At 43.9% G+C, this 10745-nt stretch overlaps 1 protein-coding gene across 1 annotated transcript; it reads left to right on the top strand.

Moving 5' to 3' along the window:
- Window positions 1-3334: 3334 nt before the first annotated feature.
- Window positions 3335-3658, top strand: SERTM1 (serine-rich and transmembrane domain containing 1). Its single transcript, XM_006874374.1, has one exon. It carries the CDS (start codon window positions 3335-3337, stop codon window positions 3656-3658), a length of 324 nt encoding a protein of 107 aa, XP_006874436.1.
- Window positions 3659-10745: the final 7087 nt, after the last annotated feature.

Consider the following 10745-nt stretch of genomic DNA (forward strand, 5'->3'; position numbering starts at 1 on the left):
GCGCTGTGAGTGGATGATCTGTAAGAGTATATATGAGTATATAGTGACACAATAGATGACAGCCTAGGAAACCCTGTGGGGCAGTTCTCCTCTGTCACACGGGGCTGCTGTGAGTGGATGATCTATAAGAATATATATGAGTATATAGTGACACAATAGATGACAGCCTAGGAGACCCTGTGGGACAGTTCTCCTCTGTCACATGGGAGCACTGTGAGTGGATGAGATATAAGAGTGTATTGCTGTTGTTATTAAGTGCCATCAAGTCTGTTCTGACTCATAGCAACCTTATATAGGTGTTCCGAGGAGTGGCTGGTAAATTTGAACTGCTGACCTTGCAGTTCAAACTAGGCTTCCTATAAGAGTATATACAAGTATATTTGTGTATGGGGTCCTCGTGTGGCACTGAAGGATAATGTGTTTTATTCCGTGCCTGGTGAAGCACGGGTAAAGCATTGTGTTGCTAACTCAGCAGTACGACCCCACCATCTGCTCTGAGGGTTAACGATGAGGCAGTCTGTTCCTGTAAAGACTGTTGTTGTTAGGTGCCATTAAGTTGGTTCCAACTCATAGCAACCATATGCACAACAGAACTAAGCAGTGCCCACTTCTGGGCCATCCTCACAATCATTGTGTAGCTTGAGGGCATTGCTGCTGCCGCCGTGCCAGTCCATCTCATTGGGGGTCTTCCTCTTTTTTGCTGACCTTTGTGTAGTCAATAAAATACAGGTAAACATCTTTCTGGTATTCTCTGCTTTCAGCTGAGATCCATCTGACATCAGCAATGATATCCCTCGTTCCACATCCTCCTTTGAATCCAGCTTGAACCTTTGGAAGTTCTCTATCAATGTGTGGTTAGAACCATTTTTATGTAATCTTTAGCAAAATTTTACTTTAATGCAATATTAATGATATTGTCCTATGATTTTTGCATTCTGTTGAGTCACCTCTCTTTGGAATGTGCCACAAATATGGCTCTCTTTCAGTCGGTTGGTCAGGTACTTGTCTCCCAAATTTCTTGGCATAGATGAGTGAGTGCCTCCTGTGCTGAACAGTTTGTTGAAAGATTTCTGTTTGTTTTCTATCAATTTCCAGAGCCTTGTTCTTTGCCAACGCCTTCAGTGCAGCTTGGGCTTCTTCCTTCAGGATCATTGGCTCTTGATCATATGCTACCTCTTGAAATGGTTGAACATCAACCATTTCTTTTTGGTACAGTGACTCTGTGTATTCCTTCCATCTTCTTTTGATGCTTTCTGCATCGTTCAATATTTTGCCAGAAGAATCCTTCAATATTTCAAGCCAAGGCTTGAATTTTTTCTTCAATTCCCTCAGCTTGAGAAATGTTTTTGGTTTTCTAACTCCAGGTGTTTGCACATTTCATTATAATATTTGACTTTGTTTTCTTGAGCTGCTCTTTGAAATTCTCGATTCAGCTCTTTTACCTCCTCATTTCTCCCATTTACTTTAGCATGTCTACGTTAGAAAGCAAACTTCAGAGTCTCTTCTAACATCCTTTTTGGTCTCCTCCTTCTTTCTTGCCTTCTTAATGACTCTTTGCTTTCTTCCTGTATGATGCTCTTGACGTCATCCCACAACTCTTCTGGTCTTTGGTCTTTAGTGTTTAATGTATCAAATCTGTTCTTCAGGTGATCTCTAAACTCAGGTGGGATATGTTCAAGGTCATAACTTGACTCTCATGGACTTGTTTTCATTTTCTTAAGCTTCAGCCTGAATTTGCATATGAGCAGTTGATGGTCTGTCCCAGTCTGCCCTCACCTTGTTCTGGCTGATGATTTGGGGCTTCCCCACCATCTCTTTCCATAGACGTAGTCAATTTGATTTCTTTGTCTTCCACCTGGTGAGGTCCATGTTTATAGCTGTCTCTTAATGTTGTTTAAAAAAGGAATTTGCAATGAATAAGTAAGCCACTGGTCTTGCAAAATTCTATCATGCGATCTCCAGCGTTGTTTCTATCACTAAGGCCATATTTTCCAACTGCTTATAACATTTACTGTAGGTGCCAGTAAAAGAAAAGAAATATGAGGGTTTTGAAATGTTGGTGGAAAGATGAAATGATAGTGGAATTTTCCATCAACTTTGAAGCCCCCTTGTACAGAAACCTCCGATCCAATTCAACTGACTCACGGCGACCTCACAGGTCAGGGTAGAACTGCCCCTTCAGATTCCTGAGGCTCTACGTCTTTACAGGAGCAGACAGTCTCATGTTTCTCCCACAGACTGGCTGCTGGGTTTGAGCCGCTACCTTGAGGTTTGCAGCCCAACATGCTAGCAACACGTTACCCACTGGTCTTCTCTGGCCCCAGGGAGATCAAATCATGTTTTCTAAACTTTTAACATGAAGTAGACACGGGTGTGTGGCTCTTCCCTGAGGTGTACTGAAGAGGAAGTCTGGGCAGGAATTTTGTGGGCAGACAGAACAGGTGGGTTCCTCAAGGAGGGAGGCTGGACCTCCCTTTTTTGGGCTTGATTTTCAAACTTCCTGAAGCATCTTTTGAAATCCCGGTAGAGGAGCACATCAAAAATTGATTTTCCTTTTAATTTTATCTTTGCTATTGTTAAGTGGTGTCACATTTCTGAGGAGCAGCTGATGGGTTTGAACCACTAACCTTGTGGTTAGCAGTTCAGTGCTGACCCTCCATCACCACACCAGGACTTCTTATAAAAACTTGGCACCTAGGGTACTGGTAGACTTCAGAGTCGTTGTGGGTTCGTTCAAGACTACTGCAACAGAGCAAATGTCACAACCAAGTTAGGCACTTGGAGCTTTTGTCTCCAAGTGCAAGTCAAAGTTACGTCTAGGCCGCTGAGTGTGCGGTAGCGTGGTGAAAAAGCGCAATGTTCTGAGAGTGCCCAATGTGGGCACAGAGACACGAAGTGAGCACATGCTGTCGGGAAATTGCCTGGTGCCAATAGACCAACCTTCACTTTGTGAAACACACAGTCTCTGTAAAGTGCAGTAGAGCCAGGTCAGCCTACAGAGACACAGGAAACGTCGATCCTATACTGTCGTTTCCACTATACTGAGCTAACCATGTTTGCTTCCTGGAGGAGGGATTTCCTTCTTTTCATCCCTGGTGGGCTTTGTAATTAAGACGTACTGAAATAAAAACTGAAAACGTGAGTTAATGAGCTGTTTTCTGAATATCATGTTTTTTCTTTATTTTTTAGCTAATCCCCGTGCCTTTGAGATGCAGGGAGACTTGTGTTGATGATGAAAACACTCTGCAGTTTTCCCTGATACCATCGTGGAAAACAAAACACCATCTTGTTCTTCTTAACCCCAGCGTGAAACTGTGGCTGCTAACCCACAAAGATGTCCGGAGCTGACCCTTCGTCCGGACTTGTAGGACATGTGGACAACGGAACTTTCCTGGAACTGTTTCCCACGTCCCTGTCCACTTCAGTGGACCCTTCCCCAGGCCACCTGTCCAACGTCTACATCTACGTGTCTGTATTCCTCAGCCTCTTAGCCTTTCTGCTTCTGTTTTTAATCATTGCCCTCCAGAGACTCAAGAACATCATTTCGTCCAGCGCCTCCTGCCCAGAGTATCCCAGTGACGCTGGCAGCTCGTTCACCAACCTGGAGGTCTGCAGTATTTCCTCTCAAAGGTCCACCTTCTCAGACCTTTCAACGTGAGGGAGATGGGAGCCCCTTTGATGAGTTAGGGAAGCGTCGCCTGGAGCAGCTTCCTCTCGTGAAACAAACAAGCCTTTTGAGTTTGGTTTTGGTTTTGGTTCTGTCCCCAAGCAAGCGGACAGTCTGTCCTCCATCTCGGATCTCTTTTCCAGGAATGATGCCCTTCTCTGTGGAGCTAAAAGCAGATGCTGAGAGAGGCACACAAACTCGGGGCCACATAAATCTGGAACTGACTTGTTTGGGATGAGTCAGCTAATCCAATCCTGACTTTCTGAAGAAATCTCAAACCAAATCAGTAGCAACTCTGGCAAAATGAAGGCTCTGGATTATTCAGAGAAAATCTGCCACATTTTTGTTTAAAAGAGTTCTGATGGTATTATGGTCAAGCACTCGACTGGTAGCCAAAAGTTCAAGCCCACCACCCATTCTAAAGGAGTCTGCTTCCATAAAGATTTACAGCCTCAGAAACCCTGGGGGCAGGGGCAGTGTGAGCCGGAACCAACTGGACAGCAGTGTGTTTACTTTGGGGCCTGGTGGTGCAGCGGTTAAAACGCTTGGCTGCGAACCAAGGGCGACAGTTTAAACCCATCAGCCACTCCCTGAAAGAAGGATGAGGCCGTGGACTCCCGTAAGCATGACGCCTAGGAAGCCCCGCAGGGAGCTCAGCCCTGCCCTGTCGAGCTGCTATACATCGGCATCTACTCGACAGCAAGAGTTTTTGCCACACTTAAAAGAGAAAATGTAGGCACTCACTTTGATTGTGGTGCTGTACCATCAAATCGGTTCTGACTCATGTTGTTGTTGTTGTTTTGTGCCGTGGAGTCCGTTCCTACTCATAGTGACCCTGTATAGGGTTTCCGAGGCTGTAAATCTTTGCGGGAGCAGAAAGCCTCATCTTTCTCCAGAGGAACAGCTGGTGGTTTCAAACTGTTGACCTTATGGTTCGCAGCCCGATTTGTAACCACCATGCTACCAGAGCCCCGGACCTTATAAGGAGCTTCTGAAGCTGTCAATCTTCATGGGAGCAAAAGGCCTCATCTTTCTCCCAAGGAGCAGCACATGGGCTCAAACCTCTAAACTGGAACCGCGTACCCTACTATGCCTCCAGGGCTCCGTGATGGTGATGGTGGTAGTGGTTGTGGTGGTGTGCTGTGCAGTCGGCTACGACGCATAGCCACCCTGTACAGGGTTTCCGAGGCTGTACGTCTTTATAGGAGCAGAAAGCTGCATCTGTCTCCCACGGAATGGCTGGTAGTTTCACACTGCTGACCTTGAGATTGATTAGTGGCCCGACTCGTAACCACCACGTTCCAGGGATCCTTAGGTACTGACAGTAAGAGTCTGTTTAGATTTCATGGGAAGCATTTCTAAACCTGGGGCAAGAATATGCCCAATGCTTTACTTTGTTGTTGTTGTTGTTAAGTGGCATTGAGTCGGTTCTTAGCTTCCCTTTAAACAAACGAAAGTCTTGTCTGTTGATGAATAGAAATAATATCTGGAAATGTTTCGGGTGGGTTTAATTTGTTAATAACAAGGCTAATACATGTTGTTATGAAGTGCTGTTAAGTCAGTTCTGACTCATAGCGACCCTGTGTAGGGTTTCCAAGGAGGGGCTGGTGGGTTTGAATCGCAGACCTTGCAATTAGCAGTCCAGTGCTTATCCTACAGTGCCAAACCAAGGCCCCAGACAAATATTTGTTACCATACAATTTGTAATGAATTTGTGCCTCTAGCTTGCTCTTTTCTTTTAATTTTTCTCTCGTACCCGTGCTGTGATTGCACTGTACTCCGTTGTGGGATTCTCTGTGGTGATTATCACTAAGAGAAGCATCCGAAGAGGCACCGAGTTTTTAAATCTCATGTCTGTAATTTCTACCAGTGGGGATGAAACCTCACTACCACCAAGCGGACTCTGAGTCATGGGGACCCATTAAGACAGCAGAGAACTGCTCATCCAGGTTTTTGAGGTCATCGGTCTTTGCAGGAGCAGGAAATCTGGGTCTTTCTCACTTGGAGCAGCGGGTGGGTTTGAACTGCTGACCTTCCAGTTAGCAGCCCAACACCTAGCCCACAGCACCACCAGGACTCTTGAACAGGCTGAAGCACCTGGAAAACATTTCGTTGTGTTTTATAAGTCACATCCCCCAGCATTGTGCGTGTCTGGTTCTTTGTTCTGTTACAGTGTCATTATAACTTCAGAGCAGAACGACCCTAGAGCTCTGAGATGTGCAGTATGTGTTTACTCTCACCAGCGTGTACGCCTTAGAGGCGAAAACTGCTACACTCATCCCATGGTAGGGCCCGTGTCTGTGACCATTAGCTGTTGAGTGTTCCCATCATTCTCTGCAGTAAGATTCTAGCTGTGTAGTTGTGGATGGCTTTAGGGGCCATGGATGTAACCAAGCGTTGGTCAGCCCTCTGCAGTTTGGATGTTTTGTCAGGAAGTGAGGCCTGGGTGTGGGGGGAAGACTCAGGCATGAACCTTGGCAGAAGCTGCAGAACAAAACAAACCCAAATCTGCTGCTGTCATTGCGACTCACAGCAACACTTTAGAGTAGAGTAGAACTTGTTGACAAGTGCCATCGCGTCGTTCCAACTCAGAGTGACCCAGTATAGGTTTTCAAGGAGTGGCTAGTGGGTTTGAACCACCTGTGGTCCGCAGTCCAATGCTGATCCTACAGCACCAGGAGTCCAGAGTTGACCTAGTCCATGGGGTTGGTTGTAAACCTAGTCCTGTATGTCTTCATGGGAGCAGATCGCCTTTCTCCAGCCACTGGTGGGTTCTAACTGCTGACTTTTCAGTTAGCAGCTGAGCACTCAACTGTTGCATCACCAGGATGCCATGACAAAAATGGGAGAGAAAACCCACAAGTGTTCCAGGTTAGATCTCTGACACTCTAGAATGCTGAGAGAGTGAAGGACTAACAATGGCAGCTGAGAGCTGAAGTCCCCTTCAGAAAATGTGGAACAAAACTCAGATTCATAAAAGAGACAGGCTGACTGGTTGGATAGAGATTGGTGGGACCCCCCCACCCCGAGACTATGGCCCTTGGACACCCTTCAAGTCTGGAAATGAGCCCACCCCCATGGCTCAGTTATCTGCCAAACAACAGAAGGGCTAGAAGGGGACCAACACACAGCACTAGGGAGGTACCCACTCCTTCGACTACTCAGCGATTTGAGCTCAGAAGGGCAGCGTTTACCCTAGCACAGAGTTAGAGGGTTAGGGAAGCGAGGTGTGGAAACAGGAGCCACAGGGAGGAAGTGGGAGAAGGATTGTAATGTCGAGGGGATGGCAATCAGTGACCTGAAACAACATGTGTGTGGATTGTGGAATGGAAAATTGATCTGCTCTGTCAACCTTCACCCTACTCACAATAAAAAGTAAAGAAAAGAAAAAGAAGGTCCTCCTTTGTTTTCTTTTATTTTTAATCTATAAACCTCACTTAAATCAGACCACTTAATCAAAAATGTTTCCAAATACCATCAGATCGACCACATTTGCTACCCCAGAATGTATATAACTGCCATTGAAGGCAGGCAGGAAGCTGAGGTTTATTATGTAAAAACAGGGTCTTAGACCTTCTGCTATCTTAGATAGCTATCAGCATTCTCTAATCATATATATACATATATCTATATCTGTATATATATACATGTTAAGTGCCATCACGTCGGTTCCGACCCATAGAGACACATATAGGGTTTCCGAGAAGCAACTGGTGAACTTGAACCACGGACCTTGCAGTTCAAACTGACCTTGCAGTCCAGTGCATTAACCCACAGCACCACATCAGGGCTATATAAATATATATATGGGTTTCAAAATGTTTGTGGGAAAGCCCCATTATTTTTAAATTTTGAAGATTTTTGAAGTCCCCTCATTATATATGAAGTCCTTGTGTGGTGCCATAGGGTAAGAACTTGTTCTCAAGGTCAGTATGAACCACAAGGTCAGCGGTTCAAAGTCAACAACCACTCCTCGGAAACCTTATATACATGTTGGCTACAAGTCAGAACCAACTGGATGGCATTTAACAACAGCATATATAAATACATGCATACTCCTCATGTATCAAATATGTCGCTATGAAAATAGTAAAACATCTACTATCTGACTCTTCTCTCATTAATGGTGTACATCAGCAGCAATGGATGCTGGGAGAGTCATGTGGCTCTCAGTGACAAATATGTAATGATGTAGTCATTCTCTGTTTCATGATCTGATGTGGTCACACTCTGTTTTCACACACTGACCTGGCCTTTGGGACGAAGCCACGAGGAGTGGATGTATATGTAGACCTCAATTAAGAGTTGTGTGAGAGGGCATAACAATACAGATGTATCAATATCATCATGTTCTAACTTTCATCTTGTGCTATTTTGATGACTAAGGAGGAAAGGAGACATTAAACACACACACATAAGAAAATGAGTTTGCAACAGGACAATCTGATCTTTCCTAACAGGTAATTTTACTCTTTCCTTATAGAAGAAAGACTTGTGTATACATATATGCACTTCCACATACACACACCTCCTCAGAACAATGGTTCCTTATTTCAAACACAAGGCCTTGTTTTCCAAAGTCCATTTACCTCAATTTAAATAGGTAGGTAGGTAAGTAGATAGATGATAGGTACATGATAGGTAGGTAGGTAGGTAGATAGATAGATAGATAGATAGATAGATAGATAGATAGATAGATAGATAGTTGATAGGTAGATAGATGATTAATAGGTAGATATGTAGATAAATGATAGATGGATAGATAGAAAACAGATAGATAGATAGATAGTTGATACATAGATCTCAAGAAAGCATTGTTTAGAACCTTTGAATTCTGAAAGCTGAAATTTTTCCATACCGCCTAGCCTTATGCCTACCCTTTTTACAAACAAAAAACAAACTAATAAAAAAATTTTGCCATTAGGTAAATTTCAATAGATAAATAGACAGCTAGATAGATAGACACATAGATAGATAGATGATAGATAGATAGATAGATACATACATACATACATAGATGATAGATACATACATACATACATAGACGATAGATACATACATACATACATACATACACCAAAGATAGATAGATAGATAGATAGATAGATAGATAGATAGATAGATAGATAGATGATTGATAGATACATGGATCATAGATCATAGATCATAGATAGATAGATAGACGACAGATAGATAGATATAGGTAGATACATAGATGATAGATAGATAGATAGATAGATAGATAGATAGATAGATAGATAGACAGACAGATGACTTAATCATGGCCCTAACAGGGCTCCTCAGATAGCTGCCCCTTGCTGTCAAGTCCACTTAGATGTGTAGTAAATGAGAGAGTGACCGTGCTCTTCACAGGGACAGAGAGTGACCGTGCTCTTCACAGGGACACATTGCCAGGTCTCTCTCCTGTGGAACTGCTGGTGGGTTTGAACTGCCAATCTTTCAGTTAGCAGTCGAGTACTTAGCCATTGTGCTACCAGGGTTCCTGCCTCAAATAACGATTGCAGTTGTGACCAGCACCACAAAGAGGGTGATTGGAGGATTGCACTTCATATATGGAAGGCAGGGTGGGCTTTCCTGAAGACACCATGTGGAGGGTAGGAAGTGGGACAGGGAATGGGCAGGTTACATAAGGCTTGGTAGGCTGTAGTAGGAGTTTGGACTTTTATTCCGAGTGCAGTGAGAATCCATTGAGGGGTTTCAGGAGGCAAGTATTATTATTAGACTTGATATTTAAGAAAGACTGCTCTAGCTGCTTGTGGAGAACATACTAGAGATGAACAAGAAGTCCTATTCAGACCCACTTGTGGGTATGATATGGGGGTGGGTGGGGCGTTGTTCTCTCTGTTGCAAATAACTGTTGATCATCTAGCCATGGAAACAGCCTAACAAACAGCTAAGAAAGATCTTCACATCACAATCCTCTCCAACTGTCTCCATTTCCCCACACACTCACTTTCCTCTCACACACACACACTCACCTTTCCAACACATTCATCTGTCACACACTTACCTCACACACACTCATCTGTCACACACACTGACTTCTCACACACACACACACACACACACTTCTCACGCACACTTGCTTTCTCACACACACTCATCTTTCGCTCAGACACACCCACCTCTTTCTCTCTCTCTCTCGCTCTCGCTCTCGCTCTCACACACACACACATACACACACACACACATTTGAATTTCTTTCCTCTCCTTTTCTTATTCAAGGAGCTCTGGGAGCATAGTAGTTTATGAGTTTGGTTGCTAAACAACAAGTCAGCCATTTGAATCTACCTTTTAATTTTGTCCCAGTCCAGACTTGTATTGAATACCATCTCCTACAGCAAAAAATCAAAATATGGTCCCATAACATTACCTGTTGGTACCATTTCCTTAAGGTCAAGATGAACCCATTGCATTTGTGCAATTTGATGCAAGGCAGACACAGGGAGAAAGATGAGGCTTTGCATAAAGATTTACAGCCTCGGAAACCCTACACAGGGCTGCTAAGACTCAGAACGGACTCCACAGCACATAACCACCACCACTCTTTATCCTTTTGAACCTTGATTAAAATCTGTCACTCGTCTGTGTCCACATTTTCCTCTTATTCAAGGATTTTTAACATGCGATAGGACTAGTGTTCCAGTGAAGCTCTGGTACTGCCATGTGGTTGAAACTTTTGCCATTTCTCTCATCTTGAAGCACTTTCATTCTTTATGTGCTATGCGGTTTACTCTTTATGGTTCTCACCTGTTAGGAACCGTGGTGTAATAGCAGATTTTGGGATAGCTTCTCCTTGGAGATCAGTGTGTTGTGTTTGATTCTATGTGCTACAGAACACAGGACTTAGAGTCACAAGATCTTAGTGCAAATCCCACAGCCTGAAACATTACCTCAGTGAACTTGGCTAACCTCTCTGGGCTGCCATATCTTGGTAACATGTAGAGATTAGTAGCTTTCTTACAATGTCTTGAGGATTTAGCAAGAACTCATATGTAAAGTACCTATTGATACATCTCTAGCATGTGTTGTTGTTTTTGTTGAGTACCGTTGAGTC

The sequence above is a fragment of the Chrysochloris asiatica genome, unplaced genomic scaffold (genome assembly GCF_000296735.1).
Source record: "Chrysochloris asiatica unplaced genomic scaffold, ChrAsi1.0 scaffold00272, whole genome shotgun sequence".
Lineage (NCBI taxonomy): Eukaryota > Metazoa > Chordata > Mammalia > Afrosoricida > Chrysochloridae > Chrysochloris > Chrysochloris asiatica.